General features: G+C 41.1%; 1 protein-coding gene across 2 annotated transcripts in view; it reads left to right on the top strand.

Annotated features, from left to right (window-relative positions):
* LOC139609427 (fibronectin type III domain-containing protein 4-like) overlaps positions 1 to 16474 on the top strand; it is a 67341-nt gene extending 50867 nt beyond the window's left edge. For both annotated transcript variants that reach the window (XM_071463979.1, XM_071463978.1), the window contains 6 exons: positions 7550 to 7665; positions 11339 to 11440; positions 13227 to 13329; positions 13456 to 13545; positions 13965 to 14131; positions 15091 to 16474. In XM_071463979.1, the coding sequence (XP_071320080.1) occupies positions 7606 to 7665; positions 11339 to 11440; positions 13227 to 13329; positions 13456 to 13545; positions 13965 to 14131; positions 15091 to 15132 (564 nt within the window). In that variant the 5' untranslated portion in view covers positions 7550 to 7605 and the 3' untranslated portion in view covers positions 15133 to 16474. The remainder of the gene's footprint in view (positions 1 to 7549; positions 7666 to 11338; positions 11441 to 13226; positions 13330 to 13455; positions 13546 to 13964; positions 14132 to 15090) is intronic.
* Positions 16475 to 17867: the final 1393 nt, after the last annotated feature.

Below are 17867 nucleotides of genomic sequence, written 5' to 3'. Positions count from 1 at the left end.
CAGCTTGAGGTGTTCTTCTGGGACATGGCTCAGCGTGTCCGGCCAAGAGCAAATTAAAGTCCTCATCTTATTGCTGACATTTGGGTCCAGTTCCAAGATGATATTGCATAAAGTGTGGTGAAATATATAATATGGTTGGCAACTTTCAGTTGACTTACTGCAAGCTACACAAGAATATGTATAAGGTTAATACTGTATAATCAGACTCATTTCAGGGTTACTGAACAGGCCTAAAAGGCACAGGCCAAGGGGTCTTGGGGCACCATGTTAACAGTTCTGGTTGGAAAGCCAATTAAATGACCACAAGTAGACACAAAGCAACTACAATGTGATTTTGAATTACTAAAAAAGAGGAACACACGACTGCAAAAAGACACAAAACAAACACAAAGAGACACAAAACAAACACAAATAGATGCAAAACTGCAAAGAGACGCAAAAGCACTGCTCAGAAATGCAAATCAACCACAAAGAGATGCAAAATGACCACAAAGAATCATGAAATGACCACAAAGAGGCAAAAGGACTACAAACAGTGCACCATTTTGTGTGTTTTCAGTCTGTGTGTGTCTCATAATCCGTCCATGCTCATATTTTAATCAGCATGCACAGGTTGTTGGTGTATCTGGAGTGCACACTCTTGCATAGACACCCATCCGTCTCAGAGAGGTAGGGAGCCATTAGCCAGATTAGCTGTCTGACTCTATCAGCAAACTGTTACTTTACAGTGATTTACAGTCGCCTGTCCGGCTCCAGTCGTACGTCACTGACTACTGTACTCCAAGAGGAGCGATGTAAACAACAGCTGTCCCGAGGCTTGTTTTTGTTTTCGTGGTGGTGTAGGCACCATCATTGTTGTGTTGCTAAGGGCTCGGAGAAACGTATCCTTGGGTTTGACAATAAAATGTACGTTTGGTGGAAGCTTTGGTCTGTCTCGTGGTACGTTAAATGAATAGGGTATTGTGTGGAAAGATTAAACCACTGTGTGCGTGAGGGTGTGTGTGCATATACATCCATGGCTTTCTGAACTTGTGAGGGGAAAAAAAGAGAGAAATATGAGGAAATCCTCAAAAGCAAACACATCCTGAATGTTCCCCTCTTCTTCAGGGAATTATCATTTTGCCTTTGTGCTAAAAGTGTGATAAAGATTAGTGCCTTGGGTTTTATATTCACCCACCTGTTCCCAGTGCAGCTTCTTTTTCAAGGGAATAAATGTTCACAACTCACTTGAGACAAAATAAAATTAAATACAAATATCTTCTTAAATAACTAATGTTTTGTATTATTTAATTTGGTAATGATATAGTTTCATTGTAGAATTTTTAATGAAATAAAACATGCATGACAACACTAAAAGCATGTTTGTTTGAAGATCAGAAAAAGGTGCCTTATTCTTTAGTTGTTGGGACTGTACAGAGATGCAGCAGTCTTTGTTGTTTACGCTCTTTTTGACTGTTTCTGAAGGAACTCAGACAATGGTTGATTTGACCTTTCACGGTTCTAATCTTTAAAGGCCTGTAAAGCAAATTTTCCAGAAATGGCTTCCCAGTCTGGTGCACAGTAGAACCAATCCTGTCTCCAATCCAAAAATGATATTTATGCACCAGATTTACAAAGCATTGGTTGAAATTCTGTTTTTCCTGCCTATAGATGATGCAGTTTTAGACATCACTGAAAGCTGCAGCTGTGGGTTCTGGGGAAATATTTGCTGTTTGATGGAGAAATGCACGAGTCCCTGTTGCTTTTTGATGGAAAAATCAAAATCAATCTTCTGAGATCACCTCCTCTTCTAACACTCTAACATGCCTAAGTTGCACTTACTAAACATTTTCTGGTGCACTTCTTTCCCTGATCTCCTTGCACTTCGCCTTATTGTACAGATTTAGTACTTAATTCAATGTCTCCTACTGTACTGAAGCTTTAGTGTTGTCCTGAACAGATAATTAGATAAGAGACCTTTCCTGTTGCTTGGCAATTGAAAAATATTGCTGCAAAAGGAACAACAGATATATTTTTAGAAATATGAAATCAAATCTAAGAAAAAAATCATGCATTCATATTAAAAATCATTGATTATTAGTGTAAAATAAATCCTTAATCAGCATCATGGGATATGAGTTATAGAGTGACCCAGCTCTTTTATGGTTATGGTTTGGGGGAAGTTATGTTTATGTCAATGCCTTGTGTGTTTATTGCCTGTGTGTGTAGGAAGTTAATATATATTGAAAACCCCAAAGTTGTCTTATTTCAAAACTATTATAGATGTGAAAAGTGGCTGAATGCATCATAACATGTTTAAAAAATCATAAAGGGGCATAAATAAATAAATTGCACAAACTGGCCTAAAACGTGAAGGACAAACAAGGACACGAGGAAACAGTGTCTATGTGCTGCTACATCCACCTGAACTGCTATATTTCATCATTTAATCAATATCCACATTCAACTCCTCCTCCTACTCCCTGTTTTCCCTCCATCCTCTCTCCATCGCTCGCTTTTTTCACCACTCCCTCCATCATTGATCTTTTTTCCTCCCTCTCAGTCCATCCATCTCACTTTGCCCTTCGTCTGTCTTTTCTCTCAAAACCAAAAGATTGAAAATTCACTCCTCATCTCTTGATATCTGCCTGAGATAATTGCTCTCCCTTTTCGTTCTCTTCGTCTTTTCTCTCCTCCCCCTGACTCATTCATCCCTCGCTCTGTCATATTCCTGTCATCTTTCATCCTCCTCTCTCTGCGCTGTTTTCCCCTCTCATCTCCATCTCTCTTCCTCTGTCTTCCTGACTCTATCTAAGCCTCTCCTCTCATCTCCTTTCCTGGTGTGTATAATGTAATTGCAGAAGTCTATTCACTGTGTGTGCACTCCATTGCAGCCATGGCAGATTAAAGCGGTTGGGATTTAGCAGCCGTAACGTGATGGGAGTTCGGGGGAATCTTGGCTGTCATTGGAAGAGACAAGTGAACATGGTTTTGACTGTGTTTTTCTCAGTGGAGTGTGTTGGTGTAGGTGGAGGATGGGCTTTGTGTGCATGTTTTTATTACATATACATATGTAAAATCCTCCTTAAAAAGTCTTCCTCTGGCATCATGCCCAGATACACTATCTGGCCAAAAGTATGTGGATACAGTAAAGGGAGGGTCTTTTCCTGTTTCAACATGTCAGTGCTCCACTGCACAAAGACAAAGCCAGGTCCATAAAGAAATGGTTTTCCCAGTTTGATGTGGAAGAACTTGACTGGTCTGCACTGATCCCTGACCTCAACCTCAATTCCACGCCTGTATTATGACCTGGCAGTCATTTTCCTAAAGATATTTTTAAATATGTTTGATATCAGTGACTGATGACCTGTGCACCTCCTCATCTGGGATCTGAGGTTTTTTTTGAGCCCTTTCAGCATAAACCACTGCATATAAAAGTGTGTTCTGCAAGTTTGCGGCCATTTTTTGTTTTGCTACAAGAACACGGTCGTACCGCCAGAACTTCCAGTAGTTTTTCAGCATGTTGTCTTTCAGGTTTGGTTTGTGGAAACAATCTTTGTGTGTGGTGTGTCCAGTCTTTGATTTCAGCTAGTCTTCACTTCTGTCTCAAGCGTCAGTGACTTTCTTTTTTTTTTCTTCAAAAAAGCAACTAGCAACTTTTTGGGCAGACTTTGACATCTCTTCCTTTAGAAGAGTCTCTAGAGAGACTGGTTTCAGTAGGTGGAGGAGAGTAGAGGCAAATTGAGTCGACCCATTGGCAGCCAAACAGAAATACAAACTACAGGGAACTTCTAAACCATTTAACTTGAATTATTTATTCAGTAATCAGTAAGATATGGGTGTTATGTTTGAGTGTCTACATACTTTTGACCACATAGAGAGTCTAATAAAATGGGAAAATGCAGCTACAAACATCATGTCCTCTGAATCAAAGAGCACAAGCTTCTTCCTACAGCCACTGTTCAGCACAGACCTTCAGTAATTACACAGGGAAGAATTTATCAGAGAGCACTGGCCAATTTTTACGCCCACAGGATCAGGAAATAGACCAGAATGCATTGCATCCACAGGACAGGTTGAGTTGAGACACAAATGCTGCTTTTTCTCAACTGAAAAAACTCCCACCTTCTCGCTCTTGCTATGCTGCTCCATTCACTCCACCTACACACGCTGGTTTATGATCCTTCCCTGTCAGCTGTCAGAGGGCATTCTGGGAAATGGAGGAAGTGAGGAGCTGAAGCAGACAAACCTGACTGAAGAAACCTGACGTGCTCGCTATCGCAGATTGATGGTGCTGTTGTTTAAAGTTGAAGAAAGTGTGTGGATTTTTCCTGTAAATGCAGTTTTGGCAGGCCGGCCTGGCCGGTGAGTCCTGCAGGGAGCGGGGGAAGCCAGGCTTGCATAATGAGCTGTGTTTAGCTTGTTAGCCTGAGATAGGGCTTGACATTCACGGCCATACTCCACGGAGCCTCACTGGATGGTTTCGCTTTGAAACTGGACTGAATTTATTTTATTTTTCTTCAGTCTGTCACTGAATGTTTGGAGAGTTGGTGTCACTGCTGCCACCTCCACCTGCCTCAGAATGAGCCTTTTCTTCACAGCAAAAGGGGAGGTGATTCTGTCATTTTTGGCATTCATTCATTGTCATTCATGGACGATGAAAAAACACTGCGATGCTGTGCCAGATACATTAAAGTAATGATAATAACTTTAATTTAACTCCCCTTCTGCTACATAGCCAAGATGGCGACTGTTGAGGGTGAGAGGTGTCCCTTGTTTTATGCTCAGTTTTTTGACCATTTTGAGCACACCATCTGGGTACCCTGGTAACAGCACAACTGCAGCCTGACACATCCCTTTATATTGTATGTGTGTGGGAAATAACAAATCAGCAGGTGTTAACCCACCCCTGAAGAACAGTGCTGAGGCTGTGGAGCGAAACCACGTCCCTGTTCCTACAATCTCTGCGTTCACTTGATGAAATTTAAGCAATTTGGTCAGATTACATGTGAAAAGTTCAGAGGAGCAGTATGATTTCATTATTTTATCCCATCTGTGTGTGTGGAGCACCCTAATCTCAAGCCTCTTATTGTTTCTATTCAAATTTCAGTTTGACTTCATGAAAAAACTCAGCATCTTAATGTCCTGTTTTAGCCTTGAGTCTCTAATTGGCTGTGAGGCAGATCCCTTCTCCCCTCTTGTTTTTTTTGACCACACACACACAAACACACACAAAGGGACACACACACTCCTCCAGTGGGCACATATTAATTACTTTCTGCAGCCAGACAAATTGATGAGAAATGAGGAGTGCTATTCTTGTCCTGCACAAAAAAAAAAAAAAAAGAAGTTAGAGTGGATGAAGTGAACTCATCAATAGTTCCTGACTTGCAGTAAAAATCCAGTTATTGATTCCATTAGATGTTGTATCATCAGCAGGAGGCTGAAGGATGCCTCCTCATTTCTTTCCTTCCTTCCTTCGTCTCATTTGGGTTTTTTTTGTTGTCGTCATTCTTTCTGTCATTTTGTCTTTTTGTGTCTGTCTTTTTTTTTATCTTTTGGCTTTTCAGTCTTTTTCTGTGACATTGGCTTTCCTTCGTCCTGTCTTTCTTTGCCTCTTTCTTCCAGATGTTGACCTTGTGTGAAAATCATTATGTTCCCCAGCTCCCCTCTTTAATTTGTCTGTTTTTCACTTCCCTCCTTCCCCTTTTTCCTTCCTCCATTCCCTCATAACACTTGCTGTATATCTCTTTTATTTACCTTTGTTTTCTCTCCCTCTTGTGGATGTCACAGCTTTTACTGATGATTTAATGACATGAAAAATCTCACACTCTCTTAGCAAACACTTAACATTTCTCCATCAGTTTTAACCTGCCTCCAGAGAATCATTAACATGAGCATTCAAGTGTGTAAGTACTGTGTGTGTGTGTGTGTGTGTCTCCTTTTTACATGATAATAGATTTACATTTTAGCCATGTAGCTGACACTGTAATCCACAGCAAATCACAATGACAGAGGAGATGGGGAAGTCATCCTCACCACTGTCTTGCTCAAGGACACTTGGACAGGCAGCTGATGGAAACTCACACTGACAAAGACACACGTGGACATGATGGAGCGTCTGTGTGTGTGTTGTTGTTGTTGGAGTGCAGGACACTGTAAGCACTGTGAGAGTGTGAGACTGTGACTATGTTTTATGCATATTTATTGTATGAAGTGTATGAGTATGAATAACTAATCTATACTAAAACTGTGACTTCCTTGAGTCCAAGAAGTCATCAAGCATCTGAAATCTTCTCATCCAATTCTCGGCAAGAAAGTAAATAAAATGTCAAACTCGCAAATTATTACATTAGATCAAAGGTTCCTGATTCCTTTATCAAACAGTACGACTCTGTTAAAATTAAGTACATGCAAATGTCTGTTTCATTTGTCATATTAAAACGCACGTCTGTCTTCTGTCCTATGCTGTCAGTCCTTCAGCGACCTCCTCAGATTTATCTTGTGACCTATTGGAGGTGTCCCAACCCTGATGTTGGGAACCAGTGCATTAGATGATGAGCAGCGCTTTTTGCAGTTCCAGCAATTTAATCAAAGCGTCTTGGCAGCTGACTGTACAACGACAGATTCAATCAGATATAGATTTACCATGGTTATGTCATTTTATTTATCTAGTGATGAATTGCATTCAAATTCAGCAGCATGTATAGATAAATACAATAAGTGAGGAAATGCAACAGTAACAAAGAGCAGTCTTTAGAGGAGACCAGGGGGCTGATGTGCATTGTTCATGTGAGTGTATTCATCTTTAATGTATTAATTTACCTGAGAGAGATTGAAAACTTGTATAATTTTCCTCAGGAGTTTGTTGATGCAGTGACATCATTAAGGAGCTTTTTCCCTTTATTCTGGTGAAACCAGGAACAATGAAATCATGTTTTGTGAAGATTTATATCCAACTGGTTTTGTTTGCAAACACACTGTGTTGCCAAAGGTCTGATTGAAGCTGTTTTTATTGCTTTGGCTAGGACCCTTAATTTTGGTAAAAGGTCATTTCACTGCTTCAGGAAGTTGATATTTCTGCTAAAGAATAAAGAAATGTTATTTTTCCAGTTTGGTGTGGACGGACTTGGCTCTGGTCTCAGTCCGATCCGACAGCTTCTGGACGACCTGGACTGTGAACTAGGCCTTATCAAGTCCCTGCAGCCCATCAAATTTCATGGATTTGGATGCAATGCAATGGTCACCAGTCATATGTTGGTGTAATGTTTGCATGTCCACATACTTTTGGCCATGTAGTGTATTTACAGGCTCTGCAGCAGAGTTTGATGAAATTACTTTGTGATCGTAAGCACAGAGAGATGAAGTTCCGGTGTCCGTTTACTTTTGGCCACGTTGTGTATTTTGTGGCCATTTAAAAAAAAGTTTTTAAATATGTCTCTTATTTTGAAATGCTGCAGAAGGAAAGGAAGGCTTAGCAAAGCAGACATGTAGACTCCAAAGTATTTTACACTGACCGTCCCTACTCGTGTGTGTGTTTGTGTGTGTGTGTGTGTGTGTGTGTTCACAGCTGTGCCAGCAGCCCCGGTGAATGTATCGGTGACCCAGCTGAGGGCGCACTCGGCCATGGTGACCTGGAACGTCCCTCAGGGAGATACTGTCATTGGATACGCCATCTCACAGCAGGTACAGCACAGTAGCCTTGTACCATCACTGTGTGTGTGTGTGTGTGTGTGTGTGTGTGTGTGTGTGTGTGTGTGTTTACTATGCATGGCAATTGAGCTCAAAGATTGATTTTTCTTAATTAGTTTAATCCTCAAAAAGCTTGAAAAATAATTTCTCAGCCTCCTCATTAAACTCAGTCAGTCTGTCTCACGTCAAATTTACCCTGAACTAACCTTTTTTCCCTCTGAGCTCTCGTTTGGTTGAAGGCCAATTAATTTTGCAGGGATACAAATTGAAAGGATATAAATTATAAATAAATTGCCTAGAAAACTTGGCTCGCTGCCACCATGTTCGGGGCCAGAAAAGCCTTTTTAAAGTTGAATTGTGTTTTTTTTGTGACCCTTTAATCTTCTTCTTCTTTTCTTTTTTTTCTATTGCTGTCATCTGCAGGGTTTTTAAAACGCTGCGTCATTCACAAGGCCGGCAGACAGTCAGCATTTTGCTCTGAGACACTTTGTCTCACGATGGGTCCAACATGTCTCCTTAAAAAAAGTCTGGAAATGCCAGGGGAACCTGCTCATAAACATTTAACTTGAGAAGCTTGTGAATGTCAAGGCTGGCTGCTGCTTGATGTCACTACTTGGAGCAATGATAAAAAAACAAATCTCCTGATTACAATAGTTTCCAGGAAAGGAAGGCATGTGACTTTCTGAGCATCCAATTAGCAAGAAAAAGCAGAGTAATATTGGTAATGGAATTGGTGGAATTTAAATATAATTCTTAGAAAGTCTTTCTCAGAAAGATTTAGTTTTAACCCTTCTGTCTTTGCTCACTGGTTTTCATGCATGTCCAATTGCAACACAGGTCTTTCAGCTCACCCATCATGTAGATATTTTTTTTCTAATCAGCTCCTATCTTTTTCTACAACTCTGCAGAGAGTACCCCCTGGAGTACATGTGCCCCTGGTTGTATCGCCCTAATAGACATTTCATATTAATTCCGTTCATATATCTCCACGTTTTGTTCTCCTGAAACCTCGGCTCTCTCTAATCAGTTTTTACCACCCACGGTTTGGCAAAAGGAGAATCAGACATTAGCTGAGCTCTGAGTGGGAGTTGTCTCCATTAGTGGAAATTATTTGGCCGGGACTCGTCTCGCAGGAGGAACATCCACAGCGGTAGCAATGCCAAGCAACTCTCGTTTTTTCCTTTTAAAGTCGCCTCACGTCTGACTCAGTATCCATCAACCTTGTGGCATCTTCTCAGAAACAGAGGGATGGGGATGTAAAACATCTCCTGCCATAACCTCAGAAAGCACTTATGTAAAAACCTTCTCAAATATTAATAGGGGAGGTGATGGGAGCAGGTAGATGCTTGCAGGAGGTTTTATCTATCTACTGAGCTGTTTTTGTTTCTACTCTTAGTCATCGGAAGTCGCTCTGGATGAGGGGAAAAGGCACAAAAGCAAATGCACTTATATAAAGTTCTGCTGCTTTCTGTCAATCAAGCTCACCTTCAGCCACCTCTGCTTTTAAAAATGAAGCAGCAGTGGAGCTTTAGCTGCGTGTGATTTGGATCCACATATAGGCCGATGCTGCTTAAGGAGATTACTTCATACACAGTGTCTTTCAGTAACAAGCTGAGGCTTCTGTTTGTGAAGGAGAGACAGGACGAGTGAATCTGCTCAGATGAAGAGTTGCTTCACTCATCTGAAGTTGCTCCGAATCCCAGAGCGCCAGCTGCTGAGATTCACACATTATGCAACAGCAGGAAGTAACCCAATTTAAGATTATATATATATATCTGAGACTCTTCATAATCCTTATTCTGATTCATAAATCCCAAACTGTCACAAGCACAAGGTTAATTGATGATTAACACATATGTGTGGGTGGATGTTAATGAAATAAATCCACACGTCCTGCAGATAGAGTCAGTTTTAAATGTTCAAAGTGTGTTTTTGAGGTTTCTTAACTTAAGTTGTTCCTGCTGCACTTCACTGCTGAAAAGCACTGAGCTCCTGGCTTCTGTCGACCTAAAAATAGTCACATAACCACACTTAGTCTTCACCTGTGGACTCCAGGGTCGGTCATCACAGAGGGAACATTTCACTGAGGTTTCCTTGAGCATGAGAACGTTCTGTCCTCGCACAGACACAGACACAGACAGCTGGACCTTAAACAACCACGCTACAGTGAATCTGTCCAACCGAAAAGACAACTGCTCTTTTTTCTTTTTTTTCATGTCACAACATACTGATCTTTTCTTTTACAGAGCCCCCTGCAAAATCTCACATTTAATAAGTAAATCTCTTCCATGTTTGGCCTTTAATTCTTCTTTTTTATTTAATGGGAACATAATTTAATTGTCTCTGTTTGTTTGTCAAAGAAATTGCATCAAACTTATGCCCCTCTCACTTTTTAAAGATATTTTGTGCCTGCTCCACTTTTACAGTTTGAGTTTGATATAATCACTGCAGAACAGTTTCCTCTTCTCGTTTGTTGCTGGAAAACCTTCAAGGAAATGTTGAAGGAGAAGAAGTGCAAAAGATGAGACATTTATTAACACAAATAAAAATGCTGCCTTCAGTTATTACAAAGTGCTTGCAGGAAATGAGCTTAAAGTCTTTTTATTCACTGTGATAGTCACTGTATAAGGACAGTGAAGTCCTTTTGTCTGGCTGAGTTGTATTTTTCCTGCAATTTGTGCTTCAGGTTTTTGTTTTTCTACCAAAATCTTGCAGAATCACTGTTGAGTCACTGGTCCTGATTAACAACCCTTTTAACCCTCAGAAGAAATGTTGTATATTGTTCCCATTAAAACCCTTCTCGCTGACCTGCTGCTTGCAGGGCTGCCAGAGGAGCAGAGGACACGGCTCTGACTGTGCTGAGTCTCTGATTCAGACATCTGGAGGGCCCCGAGCATCCTGCCAGCCTCCTCTTTATTGACTCCTCCTCGGCTTTTAGTGCTTTATGGCCACATTTACTCACTGGGAAACTTGTCTCCTTCCAAACTAAACTTTACTCTAATCCAGTTTGTGAGGCTGAATGGAGTTCCCACCACACTGCTGTTAACGCTTTGACATCTCAGTGCCATGACAACAAAATACATGGCTGTGGATTTTAGAAACTATTCTCTGTATAATTAGAGGAACTCAGAGGTGACTCTGAGCTGTTGTCATCGGGATAAAACTCACAGGTCAAAACCAGTTCATGCATAAACTGAATTTATCCATTGATTCTGTATAAAAAGCTACTTTTTGCACCGGCCAAGTATCTGTGCCTGTACATGATGCTTTTTCCTGTTTCCTCCATACAATGATTGCTGGTGTTACCTTGCCTGCAGACCTAATTTCCTCCAGTGGGACAGTGTTTGAGCTGAATTTATATGAGGTGAAATTGCTTGTCAGAGTAACATCTGTATTGAAAACATGAAATAACGCAACCATGAGGTGTTCCTGAATACAGGAATGGATTTGAGTGCCCCGCCTCTTTCAGGAGGATCTTATTACCCAAGTTGTCAACCAATACAGTGATCAGTTCTGAATTCCTGTCATTTCCATGCTAATTGTGTGCATGAGTGTGCATATTCATGTCTTCATATTGCTTGGTCTAAGTGTGTGTGCTCAGTATAAAAGCGTCCACCAGATGGCACGTTGTCTCCTTCATGCATCTGCACACCTGTCTCGTCTCCAGAGGCAGGACGGCCTGATGCAGCGCTCCATCCGTGAGGTGAACACGTCCAGCCGCTGGTGCGTGTTGTGGGACCTCGACGAGGACACACACTACAGCGTCCAGGTGAGATGCAAACACAAACACGCTGTTGTTTGGACCCTCACATATAAAACCTCTCTGTAACAACCCAGTGATTATTGTCCTTTTGTGATTAGAGAGAATTGTTGTTGTGCAGCTCACCAGGCATGTGGGTGGCAAACTGGACACTTACCAGTTTGTATAGGAATGAAGTTGTAGCGCAGAGGATGCAGTTGTAACATTGGTCCAACTAATATTAAAGCACTTCGACGAGCCTGAACCCACAGCTGCTGCTCTCGTCTTTGAGAGATGATTCATCCAGAAGTTAATCTTCACCTCGCTCTGTGGTACTCAGGAGGACCCCGGGGTCCACGTTAGGCAGACGGCTGTAGAATTGATATTTCAAGTGCATAGATTTCAGATGGAGCTCTTATCTTTGAAGATGATCCTCGTGTCCGTAACACACAGATTGCACATATTTCCTCCCATGAATATTTATGCATTTACATGGACGCTGCTGTACAGATTGTGTTATTATATTTCCAATCTATAACACAGTGCTGTGCAGTTACAGCTCTGACTCGACTGCTACATATCTGCTCATAGATTGGGACAAACACTTGAGCCAAGTTTTCAAACTGCACTGAATGAAAATTATTAAAGTGGCTGCAGATGAGATACAGATGTCTACACTTCATTGGTAATAAATGGCATTTTAGAAATGAACTTATTTTTATGAACCTCCCCTCAGCGTATAGTTAACATACACTGGCAACACTTTCTTTATGGCACATCTCTTTGCTTCAATCAGAAGCCAGAACAAACTACTGCTCCTCTCTGAAGGAGGAGTGTTTAATGTGACTCCATTATCATGACTCTATTAAACTTTATAATCCATTATGGCTTAATAGACCGATACAGATTGTCCTTCAGTTGGAGGACTCGGTTAAATAAGCTCGTCAGCAAGCATATGCCCTGCAGAAGTGTCATTGAGCAAAGCACTGGAGCCTCGCCAGCACCGTCGGGGGGTTGAAATGTGACCTCTGACCTCCCTCTAGAGGGGAGGGAAGTAAAAAAAGAGAATTTCCCTCTGGAGTCTGGTGAAGAGTGAGTGGACAGATTCGAGTTTGCAGTTTCCCAATTAGTAAAGTCTTTTGGACACTTTCAGATTAATTCAAGGACTTATTTTGTAATGAAATTATATAATTAACTTTTGTATTGTGGCCACTTCTGTCGTGGTTAGTAATTTTCCCAGAATGACTTGCAACTACCTCCACAGAAAACCTGCAGCATTCATCCCCCAGGTTCAATGTGTAGGTGGAGATAGCCTCTCTGCAGCAGTGAGAGACCTCTTGTTGATGTCATTGTGGTGGATTTCTCTCGCTGTATGACTGCTGAACTTTATATTCACTGAAACTAACTCCAGAAATATCTCTGTGCTCTGTTTGAATGAGAAACACACCATGAAAAACGTATTTATTCCTTGAAAGTAGCTTCATTTGTAATGGATTTTCACTCGAGCCTTGAGCTCAAATCTGTTTTCCCTCTCTTATCTTTCACTCTGCGTCTACATTTACAGTACCATTCGTCCTCAAGTGATCATTCAGGATCCCGGCCAAGAACCAAAGCACCATTTGCTCGCTAAATACACCCTCGCCAGCCAGTTTCTTATCACCATTACATAATGTCATCCTCCGCTAATGACTGGCCGGGAATGTACCCAGTGTTCTGAGCGGGATGATGACATGGCTCCATCTTAGCTTCAGTGTTTCCTTAAGAATAAGAGCAATTCTTTATGCTTACACCTTTTCTTTTTTTTGGATGGTTTTAGGTGCAGTCCGTCGGCCCTCATGGTGACAGCCAACCCAGCCTTGCCGTCCACTTCAGGACTCTGGAGAGAAGTGACCATTATCCAGCCGGAGTCCTGGACCACCGTAAATAGACACAAACACATGATCTAGTCTAGTCTTTTTCAGAAAATATTTTCTTACAGTTTCCTTATCTAATCACATGTAATCATTATAAATGTTTGATGGTGCTGAATCCTCATGTGTCCTCAGATGAACCAGCAATGGAAGGTCTGGGTATGACTCCACACCTACAGACAGGAGAGCTGCTCATTATCACTACTGTGCTGCTGCTGTGGGCAGGTCAGCCTGGATTTGTGCGTGGGTGTGTGGATGTGTCTGCTCTGCAGTGTGTGGATAAGGATATGTATTCTCATGGACGGATTATGAGAAGAGTGTGTCACCTCCACCCCACCCCTCTTACATAAGGGCAAGACTGTGTCTGTGTCTCTCAGTGGTTGGTTTTTTTGGTTTTTTTTTTGCCTGTTTTTGTCATTTTGTGTCTCTTTGTGTTTCCTCTGCATCTCCTTGGTTGTTTTGCTTCTGTTTTTGGTCATTTTGTGTCTCGGTAGTCCCGGCCCGTTCAGTAATCCATCCATCAGTACACTGAATGTAGGTGTAATAACGTCCCCATGCAAATGTAGATGCTCTTTGCTTGTCTTTCATGTGTTTGACTCTGCTTCTACTCTCTTGACTCTCCTGCTCTCCACTGTCCTCCGCAGCTGTCATCGCCCTGTTTTGCCGACAGTACGACATCATCAAAGACAACGACTCCAACGGCACCAAGGAGAAAGCCAAGAGGCCGCTGGTCCGCGCCACTTCCTCCTACTACAATGCCTCAGCCGGCAGCTCGCCCATCTACCATAACGGAGCCGTACGCAGCAGCAGGGTGACTCATCTCTCCTCCAACCACTGAGCTCCATTTAGAAAACTTCTTCCTCTTCTCCATAGCTTTTGTTTAGTTGCAGCATGTCTCTATAATGCATGATCATTCTTGGCTGCCAGGAATGTTTTGTTTCCTCTGAAGGGCCTTTGTAGTCGCATCAGAAATATCCTAGCAACCAGAGCTGCTGCCATTATGGCTAAATATAAAACAGCCAGGCTGGAAACAGAGCTAGCTGCAAATGCTTGTTGGGTTTGCTGCTGTGCATCTCGGTAAAAGTGAACAATCTGAGGTCGATCTGTGTCCAAATATAAGTGATGAAGACATCAGTGGTGCTGTACAGCTGTCACTCAGTTCTCTTGGCTCAGGTACAGTTCTCCATGACATTATGTTTGCAGGTTCCTTCTACTTGCAGATCCAAATTTAAAATATATTTTAAAACAAAGTTGTGTCAGTTTGACTAAAGTTTGTAATAATTTTTCATATGTTGAAAGTTCACTCAAATGGCACGAGTGGATGTTATTTTAAAAACTCTTTCTGGTGCAGTAATAGAGGCAAAATCTATGAAAGACCTTTTGTGTCGCCACAAGTCGCCACAGGGCAGAGATTAGTTGAAAGCAACAACAAAACAAAATGTGCCTCCTCATCCTCCCCACAGTCACTTATTCCTAATTTTTTAACCAAAACACACGACTCAAACCCAAACGCAATAAAGTGAGAACTGCAGCTGAGCCGGAGATTTGTGCCTCATAGCTGGCACACATGAGTGGAGAAGGTCATTGATTAGTTAATAAATCTTTGACAGACATTATATATGGAGTGCATTAAGGCACGTGGCGGTGTATGTGAGTCTGAGCCTTCCTGAGGTTTGAGTCATGTTCATGTATGTGACCCTCTGTCTCTTCCTGTTTATGACTCATGTGTTTATGCACACAGCCTCATCTCACTGTTTGCTTCTCTCTCAGCTCCACAGAGCCTCCTCCTCCATCAGCATCATTAGAGTCTGAGAGTGGATGTTGGTTTCAAGACTCCCTGTATTGTACAGCAGCAACGGGACGGGTGGAGCTGATGATGTGCAGCGGCGCGCGGCATTTGCTGCAGGAACCTCAGTGGGATTATCATGAGCAAGGGAGAATTGATAGACCTGCTGGGTGAGAGTCTAATTTATTGTAAAATATGGGCAAAGTGAGAAGCACTCCATGCAAATCAAATTCAAATTAAACTGAGGGGTCACGCTGTGGATGAAGTGGATGACTACTGCCCTCTAGTGGCAAAAGACGGCACTTGGAAACAGCTGTGCACTGGCTTCCTGCGGCATCATACCATTGCAGTTGTTCGGTCTTTCCCAGTGAAAGAAGATGTATTTTCAACTAATTTCCTGTTGTATAAAATGTTTTCCTCTCTCTGATGTCAAAGACAAAATGTGAATATTTGCCAGCATGTCGAACACGTCCTGTCCGCCTCAATTAATTGATTTTCCAACACATCTCTGTGTGTTGGGGCCTGTGTGCGCATTTGACTACTATTACTATGTGATTTATACATTTTTTAATTCATAATCAATAATTACAATAATTACTAACATTAGAAAGAGTGTATTATATGTAATTAGAATATGTACATAAATTGAAGGCAGGTCAATTGAAGTTAAAAAGTAATGTAAGTGTAATTTAAACAAATCTTTGAATGTATGTGACAGTAATGTCGGAGGCTGAAAACATGCAGAACTCACACTGTAAACTCTCATTTATGTTTAGTCATTAACTCAGATAAGTTTGTTGATTGTATTCAGAACTTAACTTGTTGTGACTTAAAATGGAGAATTAACCAAATACCATTCATTTTAGTTGTTTTGTCTTAGAATTGCCACAAAAACAAAAAAAAAAAACCCAAAAAAAACCAAAAAAAACACAACAGCAGCAGATCTTGTCAATTTAAGGCAATGTTTTGATATCAGTGTGTTGATCCCACTGTAAAACCTTTATGTCTTAGTTAGTGAGGTAATCTCAGATTTAAAATCTTGGAGTGACTTGGATTGAATTATGGTTTGAACTGCATTTGGACAGAAATTTGATATTTTATGTATAATACAGACACTTAATCATCATTTTCATCCATATTTCTGTCTTTGAAAATTTAAAGAAACCCTTAAATTGTTTGGCAGCTTCTCGAAGGACATGGACCTGTGTTTCTTTGCTTTTATTTTATCTTATTTTTTACACTCTGGGTGATACATTTCTGTTTTTTGTAGTTCAGTTTCAGTCTTTCACTGTGTATCAGAAAGGATCAAGAGTTTGCTTTTAATTTCTTAATCTCTGTATTCTCCAGTTTAAATAAACATGAAATGCAGCTGTGGTGGTATCACAGTAACAAACATGTTTACACGTGCACACACTATTTCATCAGTACCTGTTCATTAGGAAGATTAACAGATAATCAATAAGCACTGTGTCCATGTGCTCAGACATTAATCTTGATCACATTTTTGTCGATATCTGCATGTGACTTACGTGCTATCAATACCACCATGTGTGTCAAGTTTGTTGGATGTACCTGTGCCAAAAAAAAGAATATGTTGAGATGTTAGATGCAGTTTGTGGTGTGGACAACAGATGGCGCCTGAACTCTATCAGAGACAGGTAAGTCCTTACAGATTCAGTTGAGAAATCCAAGTAAGAGAAGGAAATTCTTTTATTTTGTGATTATTTTGTGTTTATTTTGTGGAGAAATAGAATGAAAAAGAAAAGCACAGGTTTCCTCTGCAGCTGGAGGTAAGATATCAGAAGCCACAAGTTAAATCTTTAACAATATGCTGTGTTTTAAAAGCTTGTTATATAATCCGTTGTGTGAAATCTGCATCTTAAAAGTAACTGCTAACTAAAGCTGTCAAAGTAGTGGAGTGGAAGCATAGCACAAAGTGGAAATACTAAAGTACAACTTCTTCAAAATTGTACTGAGGTACAGTCCTACTTTTCTCCACTGCAAGGGGCAACCGGGAATTCAGAATCAAGATTTAAGGAGGAAATGCAAGGAGCAAGATTTATCATTTATCATCTCTGATTTTTTAAGATGAACAGTTGAGCAAGGATGCATAACATTCTCCGGCCTATCGGGGAGCGTCAGTTTCAAAATAAAGCTATTTACCATGCACCACAGTAGATGGTGCTATCCTAACAATATAGAAACTCGTTACAGACACCCCTGGTTACCCCAACCCCCTCTCAATTTACCACAGCAGCAGGCGTCACTTCCATGTGGTGTACACAGACTGCTTTGAAAGGAGTAACCGGAGTATTAGTTGAAAGGTAAGGTTCCCCTACAGAAGTTTGCGGAATCGAAAACGAATGTTCCAGCAACCTTAAGAAAATAAACAAGTGATGGCTCCTGCACCAAATAGCCTGTCTCATCTATACATAACCTGTTTTTAATAGCTGGACCTTTTCATAAGGTAGAAGAAATGATTAAGTATATGGCCAGTGCCTTTGAGGTGTAGGCTGACATTTTCCATCAGCTACCAAACATCATTCATAAAGGTGTTCTCCATTCATCTGCTCCATTTCTGGTGGTGGCCTGCTGGCCTTGCAGCTTCTCTGAGTCAGAGGTGCTGTTGTTCCTGTTCTGCTGTGAACAGCAACACTACCACGACAGCCAACACAAGAATATAGCCATAAATACTATTAATAGAAACTTTATGTCAAACTGTAACTCAAGTGCTTTATTGAAAACATGATGTTAAGCATCT

This window comes from Trachinotus anak, unplaced genomic scaffold (assembly GCF_046630095.1).
Source record: "Trachinotus anak isolate AG129_WGS33_773 ecotype Australia unplaced genomic scaffold, CSIRO_AGI_Tana_v1 ptg000026l, whole genome shotgun sequence".
Lineage (NCBI taxonomy): Eukaryota > Metazoa > Chordata > Actinopteri > Carangiformes > Carangidae > Trachinotus > Trachinotus anak.
The sequence above is the reverse complement of the archived record's forward strand: the minus strand, read 5'-3'. Positions and strand labels throughout refer to the sequence as shown.